A 26,098-nucleotide genomic window follows, 5' to 3' on the forward strand; every position below is an offset into this window, starting at 1 on the left:
AAACTACTCTGAACCAGAATAAGGGATTTTCCATTTTCTTTTCATGCCAAATTGAGTTACTACAGCAATCAATGGAAGACTGAGATTGGAACCTTTTACTTGTATAGCTGCTTGATGGTACTTTAATCTGGAGTCTCTCCGATTTTCTTTTTACATTTGTGTTCTCCCGGTACAGGTGGCTTCCCAGACCCTGCACTGGCTTCTTTATTGGATAAGACTCCCAAGGCTAGCCTTAGTCAAACAGGGCCAGTTCATCATCGTAGTACAGGTGTTTCTTTTGTGACTTTCATATGTTGAGCAGTAGGATTTATCAAAAAAATATCACTCCTGGGTCAGATCTAGTGTAAGGAAATAAAAAAAAAACATTAAACTGAGGAAATTAAAACAATCTATCTGCTTTCTTAGACGGCAGGGTAGCTATCAGTCAAGTTGCAGACTGTAATAAAAACATTTTCCAATACTGGAAGAACAGAAGTAACTAGAGAAGGTTCAGGAAATTCCAGTTGCACTAAATCATATTTCTTTAACACAGTGGAGCAGCATGGTTTCCACTTAAACAACTGATTCACTTTGAATATGGTTTCAGAAAATGAAAATCTTAAGGGATAATCAGAAGAAACACTCTTCGTAGTCAGAATAAAAAACAAGAGCATACAAAACAGAAGTTGTCCTCTCAAAATCATTTCCTGTTCAATGTACTGAATATCCTCAGATAACGAAGAATTATTTTTTCTTTTTCCATTAACACCAGAACTAAATCCTGAGTCAAGCCAAATAAATCACTTCTCTATACAGTAACATACACAGAAGAAAATAAATGTCTTTCAGCTTTTTTGACAGCATTTTCTGTTGAGACAGTTTTGATTGGGCAAATACTCCCAAAGAACATTCATGTCAGTCCAGCTAAGTAGAGAGGTATTCTCTACTCCTTCCTCCAAGACTGATGAGATTAATTCTCTCTCCTAGCCGCTTTGGTAGCATACAGCAATAAAGACTGGACTACGGTCTAGCAGCCCTAGAATTGATTAGAACCTCAGTGGACTGACAAAGAGGCTGTGAGCAATGGGTGTATCTGCCCTGGAAGGGACGGTGCTAGTCGATCATGTCCCCTAGGGGGAAGCGTAATCCATACAGGGGAGTCACCCACAGACCTAGTCGATAAGTATTAAGGGTGGAGAAAGGGAAAGTGGGTAAGGACATATAAAAATAAATCTCCCCCAGATGGATCACAGATGGCAGAGCCTCCAGGATGCCCTTAGGCTTCACAATCAGCCCTAGAAAATACCAGACTCAGCCAGGAAGGTACAATTATGCCTAGCAGACCTGGCATGATTTTGGGCACTGGGGGCTGGGCTGGTACTATGACATTTGAGGGGACCAACAAAGAAAAAAAGAATGGTTCTTCCCTGCCCACCAAGGTCATGCCAGCAGCTGCGCTGGACATGTTTAATCTATGGTGGCTATAGGGACTACACCAGAGGGAAACAAGGAAAAATAAATGGTCTGAGAAATCCAAATGGCCACAGCTGTCACCCACCTGAGGCAGAGACAAAGTTGTAACCTGCTGAAAGGGCAAAATCTCTCTGGAAATTTTCTTCTTTGTGGGTAGAAGGAAGACAGAGGAAATGGGTATGTATTTTTCATGTAAAGCTGAAAATGATGCTGGAATTCTGGGAAGATTGGCAGTAGTAGTTTAGTGAAACAGTTAAGTATTAGTAAAATAAAATTTCCAACAAAAAACAGTGAAAAGCATTTCAACACTTACCCAATTCCCTAAAGTAATTTAACACAGGTTTTAGCCAGGAAGAACAAAATTTAACATAGTATCTGATGATATCATTCTTCATCTACTCTTGAGTTACGGCTCCAATCCTCAGAACCAGTCTGACAGTTATATAGCTCGCGCCAGCCAAAAAACTCTTGAGTTAAGTCTACCCACAATGCCCCTCTCTACATTACCTCAGATCTCGTTTCATGCTCTTATAGAAAAGATGCATCAGCCGACTCTCCTCTCGCAGCTAAGTAATTATTCAGTTTCTAATTGTGTCTTACTTTAGACCCTCATAGTATTTCTGTCTTTATCCACCACTGGTTTTAAGCAGTGCCAAGAGGGCAGCAGAAAAATGCTAAACTCTGATGGGCATGACTCTTGCGTGTATTGTTTGGGTGCTCCTCATTTAGATTTAGAGTCCTCTATCTGCAAGGGCAGCTTCTACCTTCTACTTCACTGCCAAAGACTGAAACTTTCTAAGCACCCAGAATGAGATATTCTCCATCTATCAACCCCTTCCCTGGGTCAACTCCCTAGCCCATTTATAGAGAGGCCAGAATCTCCCTCCGGTTTGTCTGTTTGCTCCAGCAAGAGTCTTCCTGAAGTTGACATAGTGAGGTTGGTGGATCAGCTTCTGACAATAGTTCTTCCTCCATCTTCTTAGTCCCCTTTTCCTCCTGGAGAAGGGGAGTTTTCCCCCAGCACTCGGACATATATTCCTCTTTGGAGGCTTTAGAGCTGCTGACTCCAACCACACAGATTCCAATGGCCCCGGCACTGACCACATCCTTGTCTTCAGTTCCGAGCATGGCTCTGACTCCCCTCAGTGTTTTTGAAACAGATGGGTCCCCAGGATCATGCCTCCACCATCAGGTCCAGGGGGTGGGGGTTGAGTCGACTGTTTTTATTCAGAGTTGCTCTTACCGCTTCAAACTACGATGGCTGGGGGGGGGCTTTCCTTGTCTCCGGCCTTGGAGGTGGGTCTCTCGGGGCTGGATGTGACCCCAGTTCAGAGTTAGTCTTGTCTCTGTTCCAGACTCCCATTCCTCCATAGGGGGCCTACCTTCCAGGCTATGGAGAGGGCTTTGGCCATTGCTAGTTCTCCTCAGGTGGTTCCTGTGTTACTGGAATCTCACTCCTTGAACCCTGCTTAACCGGAACTTCTGCCAACCTCCATACCTGGACAGCGAGCTCCAAGGATGCACAAGACATCAACTAAGGATCACCCCCCTCTTCTGAGTTCTCTTCAGATATTCCCATTAAAGAGCCCCTTCTAAAGAAGCTGTGTAAGAAGAAACACCTGGACTTCCCTGAAGAGTCTTGTCACAGAGGACACTGATTTTGATGAGGGGAAGGATTCCTTCTGGTCACCCCCAGAAGATGTCTCCTTTGGAGACATTCTAGAGATTCTCAGAGAAGTAACTGGAAGCCTAATCTGTGGAGTCTGTATACTTGCAAGCCTTTGGAGCTTGCCCATCTACTTCCTGGGTGACTCCTCTCACTGACAATCTCATTAAGTTGATCGTTCAGTGGGCCTGGAAGGCCCCTGATTTGATGGAACCAATTCCCCGGAGACCAGATAAAATACTCTCTGCTCCTGAGGACCACCAGCACTGGGTGGAAGGATTTAGCAGTAGCTGCCATGGTGGTGGCGGCTGCCACTAAAAAGGAACTAGCTGAGGAAAGTTCCACTGTTCATCCCCCTAACTGGGAGTCAAGGGCGATGGACAGATTTGGAAAGCGGGTTTTATGCATATCGACTTTTACCATTAGGTCCTTTAACTTCATGGCACATTTCACTAGGCTCCAGAGGGATGTGAAAAGAAGCTATTGGATACCCTAGCAGGAACTGTAGCTGAGGGGGGGGGGTCGGGGGGAAAAAGTGGCTTCCCAGTTAGCTACTCTGGAGTCTCTCTAATTCTTCCATGAGGCTCACTGCACATGCAGCCAAAAGGGTGACCAAGTCAGCAATTCAGGTGTTGCTACTTGACGACATGCTTAGATGGGCCTGTGAGAGTTTGCAGAGCCATTCAAGTCTTCCTTTGTCAATGCTCCTTTTGACGGATCCTCTTTGTTCGGCCCCAAAGTCAAAGAAACTATCCATGTGTGAGAAAGATGGAAATACCCTGTCTGCAGTGGGCATACGTTTTTCTGCCTCCCAATGAGCCTATTCTAGGAAGCAGAGGAGTGGGAAGATGTGGTTCAAAAAGTCCCAGAGGCCTTTCCAGGATACACGTGGTACAGATTCCCCAGGGGCAGAGGGGGGAGATCTAATGTAAGATGCCGTCTTAGAGGCCCAGGTGGCCAGCAGAACCAGGGTTCCAGAGATTCCTTCTCTAGCCAACCCTATTAGCGCTCCTGAAAGGGGGGCCAGATTGCTTACCTCTGGAGGCAGTCGGGGAAGTTTTTTTTGGATCTAACAGCCTGACAACAAATAACCACAGATGCCGAGAATTATTTCCAGAGCTTACCTTATTCCTTTCACTCTTTATCCAAGAACTTGAACAAGACTCCCCAATGTTCCACCCAGAGGGACAAAGCAGCCTTAGAAATACAAAAGTTGCTAGAAGTGTCATCCAAGAAGTCCCACCAGACCAGATAGGATCTGGACTTTACTCAAGGGTCTTTTTAGTGCTAAAAATGACAGGGGACTGGAGACCAATTCTGGATCTTGGCATTGTAAACAAATTTGTTCAACAGTCTAAATTCCGGATGGTCACTGTTCAGTCAATACTTCTCTTTCTAGAGAAAAACAATTGGATATGCTCAATAGACCTTCAAGATGTGTATTACATAAAAATCGACAAATGCTCAAGAAGGTTTCTCCACTTTTAGCTAGGAGCCAGTCACCATCAGTTTCAGGGTGCTGACTGTTGGTCTCACCACAGCCACCAGGGTATTCACCAAATGTATGGCAGCAGTAGCAGTTCACTTGAGACTGCACAGATTCCAGGTGCTTCCTTATCTAGATGACTGGCTCATCACTGCTTTCCACCAGACATCTACTGCTCCAGACAACAGAAATCACCCAATTGTTCCTGCATATTGGCATCACATTCAATTATACAAAGTCTCAACTGCCTCCCTCTCAGGATATGGAATTCATCGGAGCTCGTTTGAACACTCCCTCATGTGTAGCCTCCATCCCCCTTCACAGATTACAGAAAATAAAATCTCAAGTACATTTTCTCCTACACACAAAGTACCAACCATACTGCTGCTTTAAATGTTGGGGTCCATAGCAGCGGCTATCACTGTGGTCCCACTAGCGAGATTTCACACAAGGTTACTGCAATGGCTTCTTGCAAATCAATGGTCTATTCTAACCCATTCAATTAATTACCCCATTTTTATCACTAGCCGCTGCAAAAAGGACCTATCCTGGTGGATGGAATCCAAAGAAATTCTTTTGGGCCATCCTTTTGTCCCTCCTCAACCCAAAGCCATTGTAACCATGGCTGCCTCCCAGATGGGGTGGAGGGCATTATCTGGGAAAGACAGTCCAAGGTACTTGGTCCCAGATAGAGGCTAATCTGCAATATCAATGTCTTGGAGTTGAGGGCAGTGCTACTAGCGTTGCAAGCATTTCAATCTGCCCTCCCTCAAGGAACAACTGCAGTTCAGTCAGACATGTCTGTAGTCTGGTACATCAACATGCCAAGGGGAACCAAATGCTATACCCTGTGTCAGAAGCCCTCGGAGTGTGGCAGTTGCCCATTGCCTCCAACTGCTTTCTGACAGCAATGCAAATCCAGGGGAATTCAAACGTGATAGTGGACAAACTAAGCAGATGTATTCTACTGCCTCACGAGTAGTCTCTCAACCCCAAGATAGCAAAGATCTTTTGTCGCTGGGGCTAGCCTTGCTGCAACCTTTTTGCATCAACCCCAAAACAGCAAATGCCAAAGCTATTCTGACCTAATACCCCCCTCAGGGGGAGTCCCCGGGAGACTGCTCTTCTCAATTGGCTCCTGGGTCTCCTCTATGCCTTCCCTATTTTCCCTCTGATCCCACTTTCTCAAGAAAGCAGCCTGGTTGAGAAGCAAAGTAATCCTCATTGCACCTTGGCCTTGACAAATTTGGTTTCCCTTCCTATGGTCTCATCTAGTTCACCATCCATGGATTCTGGACACAGTTCCAGACCTTTTGTCTCACCCTCAGGGATTGGTGCATCTAAAATTTCAAAGTCTCAAGCTAACTGCATGGTTCCTCCCATTCAATTAATTACCAGGTATAATGATATACCATCCCTCTATGAAACATTATGCTGGCATCACAAACTATCCACCAGGAATCTCTATCTCTGTACGTGGAAGAGATTTTCAATCTGGGCTTGTGATAAAGGTCTCAACACTTTCACCTCCTGTGGAAAAAGTTTTAGAATTTCTGGACATCCTTTTTAAGATCATTCTAGGTGCCATCTCTAATTTTCATAATGGCTTCTGAGACCTACCTTTAACTTTACATAGACTATGTAAGGTCTTAAAGGGAACTATTCAATTAAAGTCTCCATTTAAAGACTCTCTACCCTCATGGGAATTGACTGTTCTACAATCACTGGTACTTACCCACCTTTGAACTAGCAGCTACTTGTGACAAAGTTCCTTTCTTGGAAAACACTTCTCCTTATAAGCCATAACCTCTGCAAGAATTGCAGGCCTTATGTTCAAACCCTCCCTTACTTAATTTTCCATAAGTATAGAGTTACACTTCCTTCTCAAAGTGGTTTCAGAGTTCAACATTAACCAAGCAATAGACTTACAATTTTTCTTTCCCAATTTTTCCAACAAAGGGGAATATTGCCTACAATTGGATGCTCACAGACAAATAATTACATTTCTACCTCAGCAGGACTAAAGAATTTAGGAAATCAGAACAATTGTTTCCTTTTCTGGCACAACTTTAGGAAAATCTGTCTCTAAGGTTACCTTGTCAAAATGGTTAAGAGGTTGTATTACTTGCATTTATAACAAAAAGAATCTTAAGTTACTTGCGCCAGTGAAAGTACATTCCACCAGATCTATGGCTACTTCAGCTGTTTTCCATTCTAAGGCTTCCATGAGTGAAATATGCACAGCAGCAATGTGGGCTACTCCACATACCTTAACTACTCATTACAGACTGGATTTGGTCTCCAGGGGAACAGCCTCCTTTGGTTCTATGGTTCTCAGGAATATCATTCCATAGCGCCACCCAGGATCTAAAGTAGTTGGTGACTCTGTCCCAAGAGTCAAGAATAGATGAAGATTGACAACATCACATAAAGAAGTTGTGTCTTACCATAATGTTCCATCTGTGTTGTCGATCTCCACCTATTCTTGGCATCCCACCCTCCTTCCCCTCCTGTGGATTCCTGGAGGAGTGAACCTTTGTCCTGGGTTTTTTATTAGAACTCACCTTGGACGTGGCTTCTTCATTCAGTTTAGCTTCCTTCTATTTTTCTGTAAATCTGCAAACTTAATCGGAGGTAATGTAGAGAGGGGCATTGTGGATGGACTCTTAGCGCAAGAGTTTTTTTACTGGTGCGAGCTATACAATGGTCGGACCGGTTCTGAGGATTGGAACCGTAACCCAAGAGTCAAGAATAGATGAAGATCAACAACAGAGATGGAACGTTATGTTAAGACATAGGTTTCCACAAAAGTAAATTCACATTTCACAGTAAAATGTGACAAAATCACATGACAATCCCTTAAAACTCTTGTTCCTAGCTTTATATAAGTTTGTTATTAAAATAAAACATGGAAGATTTTTTTCCCCCCCTGAAGGAAGCCTTCAAAAAGGAAGCCAGCAATAGAGAACAGTTATACAACTGTTAAGTCTTGAAAGCTTTCAAGAGGAGCTATTTTTGGCAGCAGGGAAGCTCTAAAATGCTTAATGTCCAAACCACCGTTTTTCTTAAACTCTGCTTAATCTGCCAATGCTTTGACCATGTGGAAGATGTCCCAACTTTTATACACCTGGCAGGATATAACCCATATAATTAAGGCTACTGCAGCAGTGATCACATAACATCAAGGTTTGCATAAATATGCATTTTCTGAACTACAAATATGAAACTCAATGTCTGTCATTACTGATGGATTATAGTCCTCAGTGATTTACCAGAAAATAAATTATTTCACCAAGTACTGGGCAAAATCAAGGACTTTCTGCAACATTCTGGATGGTTGACAGGTAAGAGTGCTGTCCAGCGTAAAAAAAAAATGAAATACAGTACAATAAAACACTGACTCTTGAGTTTTTTTATCTGCATATACTCGTTGAATGACATTTGACAGTGGTAATACCATTTTTGAGATTGATTAAGATAAGATTAGGAGATTATCAGGTAGGTATTAACATCTTACTGTAAGCTTCCTCCTTCAAAGGGGAAAAGCATTAGATTACAGAACATAGTCACATCTCGACTGCTAACAACTGCAATTCTACAGTCAGTATCATGTTTAATGTCTACAACTTTAAGGATTTTAATCATGTTAAAAGTAAACTCTGAACATACATATCTGATGCATGTTCTTTGTGAAAGTTGTCATGACCGAGAAACCTTGTATAACTTAATAAAATGGGCAAATAAAATTGAAAAAAAAAAAAAACATTTAAAGAAAAGTTCAGGACCACCAATGAAGTAAAGTTTGCAGGAAATAAAGATAAGGTAGCATTTTCAAAAACAGCACAAGCATGCAGCACATCTGTCAACACCAATACTGTGAAATGCACACATGAAGCATGTCCATCAACTGTAGTTCACTGATGGTACAAGGCCTGCAACAAATCAATAAACAGCTACTGTGAAGGGGAAAGGTATGTAGTATGTCCATAAAGCCTACTACACTACATAATACAAACAAGCAACATGTCCATTAAAAACAATAACGTGTCAAGTGATCAGTGCAATGAAGAAAACAGACCTGCGGTACATCCATAAGGAAGTGTACAGACATGTTTCATATTCATAAACTAGAAGTTTGAAAAAAATGGCATCAAGCTAATTACAAAACAATGTTGTTGCACTCTTCTTACTTCATCTCACTCTAAAGATGTACGTAAAGTAAAGGTAATGCCATTTCACTGTGATTGACCACTAGATTAACTCCCCTGTCTTGAATTGGTTACTTTTGACATTTTTGAACTCAAGCATCTACATGGGAAACTGTATACATGCAGCATATCCACTTACAGAAGCACAGTGAAGAACACATACAGGTTAGCAGAGAGGGAAGGTACAGTAACCTTACCAGTAAGAGAGGTCTGCCCAAAATGTGTTTACCAACAGCAGCAAAAAATAAAATAAATAAATAAATAAAACTCGCAATAGATGAACACTCTACAGAAAATGGGCAGCCGTCAGAGTACAACTGGCTTGATGGTGCAGAAGGATGGAGTTCTGCATATGACATCAGGGACACTAGATGACAGTAAGCTGCTGACTGCTCCCCCACCTACTAAAAACAAAGCACTAGTGACTCCTGGTAGATGGAAGATGTAAAGGCTTCTACAATTATGGTGCTCCAGGGCAGCAAAGCATGGATGTGTGTGGTACATGCATAAAGACCAGCAAAGTCTACAATGAAGCCCAAGCAATCACAAAATATACAGGCTAGGCAGAAGAAGAAAAATCACCATCAGCTGTACAAGAGGGCAAGATTTGTGTAACCTGTTAATGGAAATAGTCCCCCCACCCCAAAGTGATATTAAGCAAGATCGTAGTCCACTTTTGAACTAAGAAAACAGAAAAAAGGTACCACTCAATAAGAGCAGTCTACAAAGCGGGGATACAGCACATCATTAATTTGTAACAAAATGCCTAAAAGTAAGACTATGAACTTCCTTAACAGCACACATTCAAAGAGGGTGTATATAAGTACATTCTCTAAGACCAGTACGGCAAAACAGAACTGACTGACAATGGACACCAACTCCCCTTTACAAAATTCTACAGGAAGTGCTCCTGATGCAGTAATCAAAACTCACTTTATGGCTTTAAACAAAAACGGTAGGCAGTAAAATGACAATCTAAGCAGTGATTCTGGATAATGCAAATATTCGTCCAAATGTCTTTTCCAGAAGGAAATATAATAATATATTTTACAGAACAGCTACCACATTTTTATCTTTAGTTACAATATGACAACACTAAATAACTTCCTTTTCTTTGTGCTTTGTAGAAGAAATTGAAGAAAACAGACTGCATTCTTACAGTTCAGCAGTCACTGGACCATCACATTTCAGTCCCTACCAGTGAAAGAAATACTGTCATCATCCAGGGCAGTAAAACACAAGATTCTGAGTCTAATAGTACTGGAAATGGCAGACACCTTGAGCAGTTTATAAAAAGATGTCTGTTCACAATCCAACCACAAAAGGTGGCACAGTCATTGTTAGCAGAAAACCATAATCACTGCAGCAGATAAGCTTTACTCTTCCAGTGTGTGTTTGTATCTGGAAAACACACCAACCAGCTAGAAGTAAACTATATTTAACAAAAGATGAGCTGATATATTACTGTCCTTGCACAAAGCAGCAGTCCAAATCTGTTTTTCAAGCGTCTTCTGCATCCATAGTTTGGAGTGCTAAGGTGTGACAGACGATAAGTTGAGAGGCAAAACTCTGCGAACAGGGGTATTGTTAGCAGATAATGGGGCAGATAAAAAGAAAGGAACATTCATATCTGCTGCTGGGGTCTCACCCTGGCTGCGAAGTTGAGAGATTTGTCTCAGGAGTGCCTTACCCTCTTCTCGAGTCTGTAATTAAAAAAAAAAGGGGGGGAACAGTAAGAATCTGGTCCATTTCTCAAATTACTCCAAATTAACACACTGTAAATGTCAGATGTTCAAAAGCATTCACAGTTCTCAGAGTCTAATTTATCCATTATTTACATTACCTTGCAGATGCTAGGGAACTAATGCCAATATCTTGGACTTACTTGACAGTTAAATATACCTACACATCTGATCAAAGTCCTAGTCTATATATTAAGATATGTCAGTGCTCAAGAAATCTAAACAGGAAGGTCAGAGAAACAAGAGAAAAGTGCAAAACTATAAATTTAATAACCCCAGCAGATTTGCACTCCTTATAATATTCAATTATATATGACTAAGTCACTGAAAATTCCCAATGTTCATGCACCTCTCATGTGTTTAAGCTACAGGCTTAAGGTAGCATTGGTATTGGTGTCTTGTGGATTCTATTTTTTTAATAGTAGGCCAAGGGAATTCAGGCATATCTGCAACACCATATATGTGGATGACATAACCAGGCTTATCTCAATGTCAAATGTTAACCATATTACTTGTACATGCATAGAAAATGTGCTCAAGAAGCGAACTCGTAGTTTTACTTTTTTCCACTGAAGGACAAATAATTGCACATACCAGAGGAAATATGGCAAACTACACAGACAGTTACAGCACACATCTTAAGCCCTGAACAAGGGATAACATGGGGGCACCTCAGAAAGGATGCATAGTGCCCTAGGAAGAAATTCTTGCTTAGTTCTAAGACTAAAAAGTGTGTATGTGTAGTATTTCCATGCAAGGTGCTCTAAACAGATGTTTCCCTAGTTGCTCTGTAGTTAATTTAAATATGGTATTAAAGTGCGAGTCTACTTTTTATGTAGGGACTGTGTTCTAACAATTATGAAAATTATGCAGTTTCTTGACCCAGTCTGGCAAGAAAGTTAAGGGCAAAGCAAACAAACAGAATGAATATGATAGGTGAAGAAGTGCTGGAGTTGTGTAACACTAAACAAATGGAACTACTTGATAAGGCACTGCTGGAAACTCTTCTGGCCAATTTGAAGAAAACTATTAGTTATGGCAAAGTACTCAGCCATACAGTTATACAGCAAGAGCCAAATAGTTTGAACTGGAAATGGCAGAAGCTATGAATCTGCACTCTACGAGGAAAGAAAATTTGGAATTGAAAAAGTAGTATGATCTGACATGAGGGAATCTTCTTGAGGAAGGAATTCAAAATCTATGGTACTACACAAAATGGCTTTACTGTTGGTAGAGCATGCTTGACAAATGTCTTCACTTTTACTGCAACCTGGCCAAAGTACTAGACTAAGGTGCTAATGTGGGCATTGTATATCAAAACAGGTAAAAAAAAGTTTGATTCAGTTCCACCCAAATCAGTCTTACTTGATATGTACAGGAACAAAGTAAATGGGCACGTGAACTCGAGAAAAAAAAAGTCCAACAGATAAAAGGTGCAGAGTGAGAAGAGCAAAAACATAAGATTGTACAACAATAAACAAAAGTGGTCCCACAAGGTTCAGTGTTGAGTCCAATAGAATTTCAAATTTTTTTCAGTGGCTTCAGTGCCTTTTAGCTGATTACATTTGCAGATGACTCCTCTGGCTGCAATTTTTTTAAACAACGTTATCCATTCATCACATTATTAGTGACGTGAGTTTACATACATTAGCAGTAAAAGTAAAATATCACAATGACTTTTCATTATCATGTACAAGTACTATACAATTTCCATTATAACTCTAGCCTTTAATCTTGAGTATTAGAGCATTTACATTTACTTTACAATTCCCAGAAGCCTATTTATGTTGACCCTCTATCTGTGCACTGCTTTGTATATGTTGTTCTTAAATGCTCCACTTATTTTCTTCTTTTAGTGATCTCAGCAGCATTTCTTTGACACTATTCAGTTCTTAATTTAAAAAAAAAGGTTTAATCCTATATTTCCACTTTTGTGCAACTGCTATTTTCTGGCACTAGAAATGAATATTAAACTTAATAAAGCCTTACTTTGGCTTAACAATTCTAATTATGAGACTAACTTATATCCTTGGTTAACATACGTTTCCCCAGCAACTGTGTTAGGACATTCTGTGGGGAGTTCTTTAACTTTGGTAACTCACCCCACTTCCAAAAATGAGCTCTTAAATCCTCTGTCATTCCCTTCTCAGCTCCAACATCTGCTCTCAACTTGAGAAAAAAATCCTATGAACTCTATTTGGTGTACAAAAGTATGTGTTTTATTTCCCTGCACATATCATGAATAGTCTGGACGTCATAGCAAACTTAGAGGTTGTAAACATTTCCTCTCATTGCTCTTCTCGAAGTTGTCATTCTTCTCTACCCTTCCAGTTAATATGTAATAATTTATAAGCTTTACTAATAATCCCTTTCATAATATCTTCTATTCTTGGTGCCACTAAAATCCCCACCAGGGCTGGTCTTTCACTGAATTCACCCCCCTCCCTCTAGCTACAGTTCACCAAAATTGCCTTGTATGGAATGTAATTTCTGAGCTGCAGATAAAGCAGCTGATTGGCTTCTTCCCCACACTACCACTTTTCCTTTCAGGCATACTTACTCACAATAAACATGGTTCCTTTATTAATTTCCTTCAGATACTTTGTTCCATACCTTGCCTATTTCTGTACTCTTAGGTGTAAGGTATGCCTATTAGGAAAAATCACCTTTCTCCATACCTTTCCTGGTTTAGTCTTTATAACATTGTCTTTCACTTTAAAATACTCTGCATAACTGTTTTTATTCTCCCCAACAGCTTGATACCAATCTCTCTGCAAGCCTCATACTTCCACCTTGTTTTATCATCATCTTCTGCCCTTTAATCTATATTCTTCTGCTTGTGCTATACATACAAAAAGATTCAATTGCATAGATTTAAAGTATCCCTTCAAGTAAGGTAGTCCTAAAGCCCCTAATCAACAGGAAGGCTCAATTTTACCCCATTTTACTCTTGCTTTCTTTCCTTACCGGATATATTCTTTCAATATTCCACTGTTGTCCACAACTTTTCCCCTGGTTAAGGTATGTCTGGTCTATAAACAAGACCACAGGAAGTAGAGACATTTTCAGTGTCTGTATTTTACTGTCCATGTCCATTAATTTCCAGTCTTTTTTTAAAAATCTTCTACATGTTCTGCACCAACATATTTTAGCTACCACAGCAGAATCCAGTTTAATCCATATACCAATCATCTTTTCATGTTCTCATAAATATGGGTACTACAGAAGTAGTCCACGTATAGGCACACAATTTACTTCCATAGCCTTGTTTGCCTTTAGCTTACATGTAAAACATATAGGTGTGAAACCATGGGTAATGCCAGACTAAAAACAAAAATGTGTAGCCAGGAGCAATGCCAGGCCAAAGGAAACAGAATTAACAATATCATTTCTTTTTTGTTGCTCTAGCTTCCCTTGTTCATGTGCAAAGTGGACTGCTGTTGTCATGGCATGGCTAAAAGAATGCATGACTTTTGTTTTTCTGAATATCACAGAATTTCGAATGCCTTTTCAAGTGTATTTAATCTCCAGATCTACTGTCTCCTCTCATTAATGTGTCAAACAAATTTGAAAGACCAGGAAGGTGGATTCAAAGCGAAGGAAACAGATGTGGGTGCATACTGGTAAGTCTGCTAAGACTATGAGAAGTAAAAGCTGTTTTTAAAAAAAGAAGTTGTCTTTACCATAAAGTTCCATTTGTGTTGTCAATCTTCATTCATTCTTAACGAATGGGACTCGGTTCGGACTCCTCAGAACTGGCTCAGCTGTTATACAGCTCGCACCAACCAAAAACTCTCGAGTCTAGACTCTACCTACAATGCCCCTCTCTCCATTACCTCAGTTCGAGTTTGCAGCCAAAGTATAGGATAACAGAAGCCCTGTCCAAGGTGAACCCTAAAAGACCTCCCAGATTAAGTGTCTGAACATCCAGAAATCCTTTGGAGGGGCAGGAGGGTGGGATGCCAAGAATGAATGAAGATCGACAACACAGATGGAACGTTATGGTAAAGACTGATGTTGCCAATCTGAATTCATTCTTGACGAATGGGACACAGTCCCCAGCTACTTTAGATCATGGGTGGTCCTAAGGAAGGATATTCCAGAGCACCATAAAGCCAAAGGATGCTCTTCTCCTGGAGACCATATAGAATTTGTAATGAGTGATAATTATGGGGAGTGGCCCACACTGCGGCTGCACATATTTCTTCCACGGAGGCTTGGAATGAAACACAGTTGAGGTAGATACCAACGATGGTAGTGGAAAATACCATTAGGTAAAAAGGTAGAGAAATTGTAATATACAGAAATACACACTCATCAAAGAGTATAATGCAAAGAAATATCTACTTTAAAGTATAAAGAACAAGTTTGAAGGAATACAAGATATAATAAAAGCACTTAGCTGGAGAATATCGACTGACATGTCTTGCTATCAGAGCGGCAAACGAGATTTGAGGTAATGGAGAAGGGCAATGTGGGAAGAGTCTTAGCTCAAGAGTTTTTGGCTGGCGGGAGCTATATAACAGTAGAGCTGGTTCAGAGGAGTCTGAACAAAGCCCCATTCTTCAAGAATCAATGAAGATTGACATCAGATCTTGTTTTTCTCTGAAGTACATTTCTCCAAGTCTTCTGGGTTTCTAATACCATGATGGGAATAGACTCCATTCCCAAGTTACTGTATGATTAAAGTTCATGAAATTAGTATTATTTTAATCTTTGATGGCAGCCAAAAGTGTACATTTCAGCACCTGCAGAGTGCGCAGAACTAACTCCTGCAATTCATGCAGAGAGTTGCATGTATTGATATCGTATCTAAGTATGACTGTAAATTCTTTCTTAGACCTGTTGCTCCTACTACTACTGGAACTGTCTGGGTATCTTTCTTCCATTGCTCTTGTTTCTGCCTGCACATATTGATATTTTATGACTTTTTGTCTCTCTGAACATAAAACACTAATAACTGGGTATAGCAATTTCAATGACAGATATTTTTTTTCCTGGATTCCTATTATCTGGTTTTCTTGCATCTATTTTTTTGGTTTCAATTCACCGGTCGTTAACCATTTGTCAAATCCTGACAGATATGATGTGGTTCCAGAGGACCTCTGTACTTGCCACACTATTTATGCCTTTTTCACATTTCATTCCTTCTCATCTGATCCTTTTCATTACATTCTTTCTTTGTTTTTTTGGCACATTCAGTTGCTATCTGATTTTTGTCTACTTTTGGTTTGATTTCCATTCCCACTTGATACTGAAAAGCTTCTGCTAAACTAAGCAGATAAGTCATCTTAGACCTCTTTTCCTCATGTTTTAAAACTTTCACTATGTTTGGTTCTGGTGAGGTGCAGATATGTATGCAGTCCCATGACTGCAGATCTATACATATATATAGGTCTATATTAAAAGACCGAAAAGGTGTTTCATCGAACACCTCTTGGTCGACACAAAGAGCAAATGCTCAAAACAGCAATTTCTTTCCCTGGGAAAAAAATTGCTTGTCCATCCCCGTGTGTTTGCACCTTTCCTCACTGTAGTGCGATCTTTGAGTTGGTATATTTAGTTAGGGTGGTGTGGGGGGCACACGTTATGTTTGAATGGGTGTTTGTGTAGTGATTTCTTTCCCAGGGAAATAAACTGCTGTTTTGAGCGTTTGCTCTTTGTGTGTCAACTAAGAGGTGTTCGATGAAACACCTCTTCGGTCTTTTAATAGACCCATATAACCAATTTCAAGGAGGCACATACCTCCTCCAGAAGGAGGAATTTATAATATTGGTATACACTGATTTTATATATCATTCGACAAGCATGAAACATTTTTCTTATTTTTCTGTCCAACTGACCCAATACCTTTTGCAGCCAGTCAACCACCCCACAACTGTAAGCTAGAACAGGAAGAGCAAATCGGTTTATAACTTGGTCTTTAAAACTAATACTGAAAACTACCTTGACATCTAGGAATAGGTTAAAAAAAAAAAAAAAAAACTTTCTTACACTGTGAAGGACAGCAACGAGGAAGAGAAAAGGCAAACACTACTGAAAACTCCTGATGTCCACCACGGCAGTAAAACTTAATAGTAAAAATCAAAACTTTAATAAAAAGAATATAACATAAAATAAGCAGTCCTCAGTCTTCCGATAAGCGCTTTCGGCAAATAAGCCTTCCTCAGATCGTGTGTGACATATGTATAAAATAATATTTTATAATTAAACATGTCTGCCGTGTTGCTGACTATCTTAACTGGGGCTTACTTTTGGGGGTAGGGTTTATGTCATGACCACCCTGGAAAACCATGCTAGCCCTTATTCTCTGGTTAGGTCTTATTTACAAAGAAATACAGTATACATAAAATTTCAGAGTGGAAGAAATTTAAATCTAATGTATACCGGAAAAATACTTATTCAACTCCTATTTGTATTTTACAAGTGCCCAACCGCTTCAACAGAAAAAAAGTATATTTATTTGTTAGAGTCTGTAGGATGAATTCTGATGATCGGGATTTCTTGAAGGAATGTGATTTATTGATGGATATGTTTTAATTCAATTTAATTGAATTCAAAATTTAAGTTTTGAGGGGTAGGGGATCTAGGTTTGCTAGTACTGTTAATGTGTTACAGTTAAAAGATATTATATCTGCTGCTGCTCTTCTTGTTCCTTTCCTTATGTACTTGGAACACTTAGATACCATTGTCAAGACCTCCTTTCCCTTACGACTTTGTCATAGTTTCAATCTATACCACTGTTGGTATCCCCCTGCCTTTTTTTTTTCTTCTATCCTAACAAAAAAAAAAAAAAAAAAATGTTGCTTAAAGTATTTTCTTTGTCTTTGTTCTATAGTATCTGTCAATTTTTCTTAACTAGATACTGCATGATGGCTGACAAACCTGCAGGTTTTAAAAAGTGCTCTAAATGTGGGCATAAGTTGCCACTTTTGGATGCGCACACAGTGCGTGCTCTTTGGGTCCTATGCATTTACAAGATGACTGCTATATTTGCAAAGGATTTAATCCGTGAGCTCTTACTGAATGCAAAAACAAGCTGATTCTGAAAGGCCTCATTCCTCCTCTTTTGGAGAAGCCATATCCCAGTCTCCAAAGTCGAAGCCTTCTACTTCATCAAAATTTTCTTTAGACTCTTCTCGAAAGAAAAAAAAGAAGAACCAGTCTCAACCCCAGATCAGAAAAAAAGTACAGTTGTGTACACTTACCATAAATGTAGATGGTCGAGTGTATTCACTGTTACAGTCATTCCATTTGGGTAATCTGCTGGCAGGTTGCCCTCAGTCAGCCTGATTAACAAAGTCTTGGGTCCCGCATTGGTTGCTGTCCCTTCTTCCACGATGTCAAGTCGTCAGGGGTATAAAACATGCAGCCAATGCCATTACATCAGTTTTTCTTGCCCCAGATGTCCAAACAAAAGCAAATACACCAAAAGGCTTTTAAGCATAGTAAAAGAAAGGAGAGGTATAGTAAGAGAAAAACAGGGGGCTGGAGGGTGGGTAACCAAGACTGCAACAGTGAAATACACTTGAACATCTACATTTACGGTAAGTGTACACAACTGTACTATGTTCTTTGTTTTTCACTGTTGCAGTCATTATATTTGGGTAGATTCACAAAGCTATGGTTGGGAGGATGGATTTATACAGAATTAGGAGCAGCTATAAGGCCCTGAAGGACAGCAGTGACAAAGCCAGCTCTGGATTTAGAAAAGAGCGGTAGGTAAATGGTAATGTTTGGTGACTGTATGAACTTCGCTCCAGCTAGCAGCTTCTAGAATGTCTCTGTTAGGAACCCCTCTGAGAAAGGCTGCAGAAGTGGATGCAGCCCTGGTGGAATGAGAGCTGATCTCCTTGGGGATAGGTTTACCATGGTGCATATAGCAGAAACAAATATAATGGCTTATCCATTTGGAAATAGTATGCTTTGAAATAGCCTTTCCCTCTGCCCCTGCAGCAAATGACACCAGTAGTTCAGATTTTCTTAGAGATTTTGTCCTATTTAAGTAAAATCTAAGTTGTCTGTGTACATCCAAGGAATGCACAACCTGCTCACCCTTGTTCTGTGGATTGGGAAAGAAAGTTGGCAGATGAATGGTCTGATTAAGAGCCACACTGGATACCACCTTAGGCATGAAAGATGGATTGGTCCTGAGAGGCACCCTGTCCGCATGAAAAATAATAAATGACTCCACTGCCATTAGAGCCTGTAATTCAGAAATCCTTCAAGCAGAAGTGACTGCTAAAAGGAAAGCTGTTTTCCAGGAGAGAAATTTTAGGTCTGCAGTAACAGCTGGCTCAAAAGGAGGGAGAGTGAATTTTTCCAAAACAAAATTGAAGTCCCATGCAGGGGTTGGCACTCTCTTGGGAGGTCATAAGTTTTTGGCCCCTCTGAGATACTGCTTTATTAGAGGATGAGAGAAGACGGGAGTTTCTGTGTTGTAATGAGCTGAAATAGCAGATGCATGGATTTTTACGGAAGAAAAAGATAGGCCCTTGTGAAGCATCTCAGTTAAGTATTGCAGAATATTGGGCATTGCTGTGCTTATTCCTTGTGATTGATTACAGGCACAGAATCTTTTCCATTTGTCAGTATAAGATTTTCTAGTAGCTTCCAAAATGAGATCCATCACAGGTTTGCTGAAGGATGCCAAGGGTGAAATTAGATGATTTGCCACGCTGTAAGATTCAAAGTTTGGAGATGAGTGTGCAGAATTTGGTAGTTCTGCTGAGACAGTAGGTAAGGTGTCTGAGGCAGGTGCCACAGAACGGAGGAAGGTGTGACACATTGCGCAGGAGTGGGTACCAGTGTTGGCGAGGCCAGTTTGGAGCAATCAGAATCATTTTTGGTTTGTCCTCTTACTTTTAATAGAACTTTGGAGGGCAGAGGGGGGAAAAAGCATAGACTAATAGGTTTTTCCAGCTGAATGATAGAGCATCCACTTTCCAAGCTTTTTTGTGATGGATTCTTGTGCAGAATTTGTCCAACTGATAGATATTTTTGCCTCATCCCAGAACTATGTCTGGACTCCCCCATTTGTGTCTCAACATGTTGAAAATTTGTGGTTCCAGTTTCTATTCATGTGGGTCCATAAGATTCCTGTTTAGTTCGTCTGCCAGAGTATTTAGCTTTCCTGGCAGTAATTGAGCTTGTAGTTGTATTTGATAGGTCAAGGCCATGTTCCACAATGCCATGGCTAGTCTGCAAAGGGGGTAGGAATGCGTACCCCCCCCTGCTTGTTTATGTACCACATATAACTGTGGTGTCTGTCTATCATTATTTGTCCTGGATGAAGGTAGTCCTTGAAGGCCGTCAGTGCATTCTGTACAGCTAGCATCACTTTCTGATATGAAGGTGCATTTGACTTGGGCTCCATTTGCCCTGAATGCATTTTCCTGCCAGATGAGCCCCCCAAGCATAGTCTGATGCATCTGTAGTTAGGGTGTGGGTGGCAGGGGGTGGAGTGAATGGCAATCTCTTGTTTTGGTGGCAGGCCTCTGCCCACCATAGGAACTCCAGTTGCAGGCAAGGTATGATAGGAATCATAGTTTCCAGGATGTGACAATGTTGACTCCATGAACTTTTTAAGTACCACTGAGGTTTCCTCCTATGCAGTCTTGCATATGGAATTAGAAGAATGCAGGAGGCCATGAACCCCAAGGCTTGCAGAATTGGTCTTGCAGATAGCGGGGTTTTTCTGGCCACCTGTTTGAAGTAAGTCACCAATTGAATTTGCTTTTCTGGTGTAAGGTAAGTGATCTGGACAGTTGTATTCAAGCTTGCACCCAGGAATGTAATTATTTTAGTTTATGGTGTACCCTAGACAAGTTAGAACCCTTTTTACAAACACCAGATGCTTTAGAAGAATGTCCTTGTCTTCTGCCTGCATTAGACAATTGTCCAGGTATGGATATATTTGAATATTTATTTGCCTGCAAAATGCAATTACTGGAGCCAGGCACTTTGTGAAGACCCTGGGCGCAGTAGATAAACCAAAGGGCAGTGCAGAGAACTGGTAATATAAGTAGCCTGCTTTGAAGTGGAGGTATTTTCTGCAATATTCCCTGATTGGGATGTGCAGGTAAGCATCTTTCAAGTCTAGAGTTACCAACCAGGCATCTTTGCCTAGCATCAGTAGTAACTGTTGAAGAGTCAGCATCTTGAATTCTGGAATGTCCAGAAATGTGTTTAGAGTGGATAAGTCCAGAAGACGCCATGATTTGTCTTTTCTGGGTACCAGGAAAAGTCTTGAATAGAAACCTTGTCCCTTTTCCTCTTCTGGTACTGGTTGAATAGTCCCTATGTTCAAGAGGGACAAAACTTGTTTCTGGGCCTCTGCCCAGTGATTTGGGGGCAGGTGTGGCCATCCGTTTGGGATTGGCAACGTGTGGAAATGAAATCTGTATCTCTGGGATTCTATATTTAAAACCCATTTGTCCTGGGTGATAAGTTGCCAGTGTCGTGCATGAAGTGCCAGTTTCCCCCCCAAAGGGGTGGCTAAAAGTTAAGTGCTTGGTGACTGTAGAGGGAAGTCATTGAGACTGTTTACCATAGGGCGGTGCCTTGTTGTTTCCAGATTTGGAGGTGGAGGCACCCCATTGTTTTGTTCTAAAAGATCCTTGTGACTGAAACCTGGAGCCTTTGGAATGTCTGGATTTGACTTGAGCGGCTCTCGAAGGGACTGGAAAGGACCAGTTCTTAGTAGGCCAGTGCCTACTAAATCTTGGAGGTTGCACTTGTAAGAATCTTTCACAGTTTGCATAGATTTAGCCTTTTCTGCCATCTTTTTTAACACTTCTTCAGCCTTATTACCAATGAGACAGTCCTGTTGTAAAGGAATATCCAACAATTTTGCTTTGACATGGTTAGGCAGGTTTTGCTCTGAGCCAAGCATGCCTTCTTAGCACAGATCCAGTTACAGCAGCTCTGCAAGAGGCCTCCAAGGAACCAAAACCACACTGCAAAGTAGGTTTTCCAACTTGTTCAGCTGAATGTAATAAATCCTGTAAATCTTTATTTTCCAGTGTCAGAGATTAACATCATTTTCTGTTTATGTAGTCCCATGATATGCTGTTGATATTTAAGCATATGAAATTGACCGTTTAAAGCCCCGATTGTCAAGGTTGCAGAAGTGTAAACCTTCTTACCCCATCTATCCAGCGCCCTGGAATCTCTATCAGAAGGGGTAGGATTTCTAGCAGTAGAGGCCTTAATGCCCTTGGGACCCTGAGAAATGGTTTCAGGATCAGCAGTTGGATTTTTAAAAAGGAATTTGTGGGAATCAGGAACCCTGTAGTATCTGTCCAGCTTACAAGAAGCCGGAGGCAGAGAATCAAGAGCCATACTAGATTCTGAGAAAACATTAACAATGTCTAGAACAGGAGGTATAGCCAAAGGCCTATGCTGAGGAGGAAGAAAATCCCCAAGTCTCTTTTTAGATTCAGAGAAATCCTGACTTTCCCAGTGGAAATGTTCCCTTAAAGTATGTAAAGTTTCCCCAAAAGAAAAATCCTCAGGGGGAGAAGCAGAAGGAATGAAATCTTCTGCATCAGAGTCCTCATAAGTAGGAATAGACAAATCCTGTTCATTAGATGAGACAGAAGAAATAGAAGCCTGTTCAGAAGATTCATAATCAATGTCTTGCCTAGGCCTCTTAGATGGAGGGGGTTGGCTACACCTGATCAGGGTAATTGAGTCTTCAGCCATTTTGATCATTTGTTTTTTAGGCATAGGGGCCTGTACACGTGGCCCAAGCATAGTTTTTTTAGACATAGTAGATTTTGGCCTTAATTTTGAAGATGGCGTCGGTTTAATATACAAATCTTTAGGCCTGAAAACACCCTCAGAAGCTGGTGCCTGCACAGTGGCTCCAGACCCATCCAAGATAGAGACATCCGCGGGTTCAATACATAAAGCATCTCGCGGCATACCGGACTCCGAAAGGTTCTCTGTAGAGGCCTGAGAATCAAAAGTAGTGGGCATCAGGAGCTGCAAAAGCGCCTCACTGAGTACCAGTGAACTAGCAACTGGCTTAGAGGCTTCGTCAGTTTTGGACCTCGATGGCCTGTCTCTTTCTTTGCGTTTTTTTAGGTATTCAGGTAGTCAGATTGCTTAACGACATTTCTGGATAGTTAAATTGTGAACCAAAATATTTCGAAGCAAAAATATACAGACGCTTAATAGTGCGTTGATTAAATCTGGCACAAAACCGACAACAAGGTACGTTATGATCAGGGCCTAGGCAAGGAATACAGTACAAATGAAAATACTTATGAGGTATTTACTTCCCACAAGTAATGCAATTAACTTTTACTGACATTGATGAGGAGCAAGAAAAAGTTTCCCCAACGGGGTACTTGGCTTTTAGCTGAAGACTTCGGTTCTGAAACTCGAAAATGAAAATTTCAGAAGTCGGCCGACTGGCACTTGCGAACTGCCTCTGCTACCGCGTGGCGAGAAAGACTGATGTAATGGCGGCGGCTGCATGTTTTATACCCCTGATGACCTGACGTCATGAAAGAAGGGACAGCAACCGATGCAGGACCCAAGACTTTGTTAATCAGGCCGACAGAGCAACCTGCCTGCAGATTACCCAAATGTAATGACTGCAACAGCAAAACACGAAGAACATCTAGAATTCCACTACTCCCTTCATATCTTATGAAGTCTAAACCAAACATTACAGACCTGACACTGGCCAAGTCGGATCAGAAGAATAAACCATCGGATTCTACTTTATCAGATCAGACAACTTTCGCAGAATCTGTATTGTCCTTGGACCAGATATTCTCAGACAACAGTGGACCCAGTTCCTGACAAACTCCCATCACTCTTTTTATTTATTTTTTTACACAGAGCAGCATCCCCCTCCATTTACTCGACTGACTCCTCTAGAAGTCTCTTAGAGGAAGACGTGCAGAGTGTGCGGAGGAAAATCCTCTCGGCACAGGGGCAGATTGGTTTTCCCTCAGTGCCTACCCCTCTGGTTCAGGGTACCAGGCCTTCAGCCCTCCCACAAGTTCCACCTCTAACACCTTCTATCGCTTCACAGTCACAGGATCCGAGCCATCCAGATCAGTCAGCCTTGGATCAAAGGATCACCATATCCTTGGATCAAACAGTCTGAGATCTGCAATCCATTCAAATCCGAAGAGCTCTTGGAGCCAAAGTGTGCCTCCCAGGTCTGAAGTGCAGCATTCGACTCCAAAGTTTTTTGAGCTGCCTCTGTTCCTTGGCACAGTACAGTTGTGTACCTAGCATAACTGTAGATGTTAGCGTGTATTCACTGTTGCAGTCATTACACTTGGGCTATCCTGCTGGCAGGCTACCCAGAGTTGGCCTGAATTCCAAAGTCCTGGTCCGGCGTCGGTTGCTGTCGCCTCTTCCTTGACGTCAGGGGTATAAAAGATGCAGCCGATGCCATTTTCTTCAGTGTTTCTTGCCCCAGATGTCAGGTGTCCCCAAAAGGGTAAGCTAAAAATTCTGCTTATAAAAAAGCATGCACTAACATAAACATTACCTTCATCTACAAGCAAATACACCACATAGGTTGTATAGAATAGAGAAGTACAGATAAGTCCCAGCAATGAAAGGGGGATGGTGGGAGGGTAATCTGGACTGCAACAGTGAATACACTCGAACATCTACACTCATGGTAGGTACACAACTGTACTATGTTCATCGTGTTTTACTGTTGCAGTCATTACACTTGAGTTGAATCCCAAAGCTGAGGTTGGGTGGATGGGCCTAAATAGAATTAGGACTGGCTATGAGGCCCTGCAGAACTGCAGTGGCAAAGCCTGCTCTGGATTTAGAGTAAAGAGGTAACTGGTAGTGCTTCGTAAAAGTGTGCACTGAAGTCCAAGTTGCAGCCTCCAAAATATCCTTGGTTGGTACTCCTCTGAGGAAGGCTGCTGCTCTGGTTGAATGTGGCCTAATGCCCTTAGGCACTGATTTGCCATGTTGTGAATAGCAGAAACGAATGCAGTGGCCTATCCATTTTGAAACAGTCTGCTTTGAAATGGCCTTTCCTTGTGATCCTGCAGCATATGGCACTAAAAGTTGCTCAGTCTTTCTGAAAGCTTTACTTTTGTCCAAGTAGAAGCGTAGCTGTCTGTGTATGTCCAAAGAATGCAGAAGTCTCTCCCCTTTATTCTGTGGGTTAGGATAAAAGGTAGGCAAATTAATAGTTTGGTTAAGAGCCACACTGGACACTACCTTAGGCATAAATGTTGGGTTTGTCCTTAGAGAAACCCTGTCCGGATGGAAAATAATAAAAAGTTCCACAGCCATTAATGCCTGTAACTCTGAGACTCTTCTTGCTGAAGTTATTGCTAGGAGCAGAGCTGTTTTCCATGATAAGAACTTTTTGTCGGCTGTATTGGCTGGCTCAAAAGGAGGCAGTGTGTGCTTTTCCAAGACAAAATTGAGGTCCCATGTAGGCATTGGTGCTCTCCTTGCAGGTCTTATGTTTTTGGCCCCTCTGAGGTACTGCCTCAGCAGTGGATGCGAAAAAACAGGTGGGTCCATATTGTAATGAGCTGAAATGGCAGAGGCATGGATCTTAATTGATGAGAAGTATAGGCCTTTGTCCAGCATCTCAGTTAGGTATTGTAAAATCTGAGGAATATTTGGTACAAGCGTGTCAATTCCTTGTGCCTGGTTCCAAGCACAGAATCTCTTCCATTTTTCTGCATAAGATTTTCTGGTGCTGGGCCTCCTGGCCTCCAAAATAATATCCATAACTGCTTTAGAGAGAGGTGTGTCCTGAGTGGGTATAATATCCGTCATGCAGCCAGATTTAGGGTTCTGAGTTGGCTGTGCAGGATCTGATTGTTTTGTTGGGTCAGTAGATGAGGAATTTGAGGTAACATCCAGGCTGGGCCTTGAGATAAGTTCTTTAGGATTGGATACCAGTGCTGGCATGGCCAGTCTGGGGCAATCAGTATTATTTTTGGCTTCTCTTGTCTGACCTTTAGGAGTACCTTGGGGAGGAGAGGCAGTGGAGGAAAAGCATAAACTGTAAGGGTTTTCCCGCTGAATGATAGAGCATCCACTTTCCATACTTGTTTGTGATAAGTCGTTGTGCAGAATCTCTGTAGTTGGCAGTTGTGAGGGGAGGCAAATAGATCTATGTCTGGGCATCCCCATTTCCTTGTTATCATGCTGAAGACTTGTGGATCTAGTTTCCACTTGTGAGGGTCCATGAGGTTACTGCTTAGTTCGTCTGCCAGAGTATTTGTCTTTCCTGGCAGGAATTGTGCTTGCAGGTGCACTTGATAAGTCAATGCTGTGTTCCACAAAGTCATGGCTTGTCTGCAGAGGGGGTAGGAATGCGTGCCTCCTTGCTTGTTTATGTACCGCATGACTGTAGCATTGTCAGTCTATCAGCAGTTGTCCTGGATGGAGTAGATCCTTGAAGGCTGTCAGGGCATTCTGTACAGCTAGCATCTCTTTTTGATTGATATGAAGATGCATTTGGCTTGCGGGCCAAGTGCCCTGAATACATTTTTCTGCCATGTGGGCCCCCCCCCAGGCATAATCT

The 26,098-nt window shown here is 41.4% G+C and overlaps 1 protein-coding gene across 1 annotated transcript in view; it reads right to left on the reverse strand.

Annotated features, from left to right (window-relative positions):
• Window positions 1-8,001: 8,001 nt before the first annotated feature.
• Window positions 8,002-26,098, reverse strand: part of CDC23 (cell division cycle 23) — a gene marked incomplete in the record, with an annotated part of 1,734,005 nt that continues 1,715,908 nt past the window's right edge. The window contains 1 exon segment of the mRNA XM_044069509.1: window positions 8,002-10,515. Coding sequence (XP_043925444.1) covers window positions 10,345-10,515 — 171 coding nt within the window.

The sequence above is a fragment of the Protopterus annectens genome, chromosome 4.part0 (genome assembly GCF_019279795.1).
Source record: "Protopterus annectens isolate FY-2018-M chromosome 4.part0, PAN1.0, whole genome shotgun sequence".
In the NCBI taxonomy this organism is placed as follows: Eukaryota; Metazoa; Chordata; order Ceratodontiformes; family Protopteridae; genus Protopterus; species Protopterus annectens.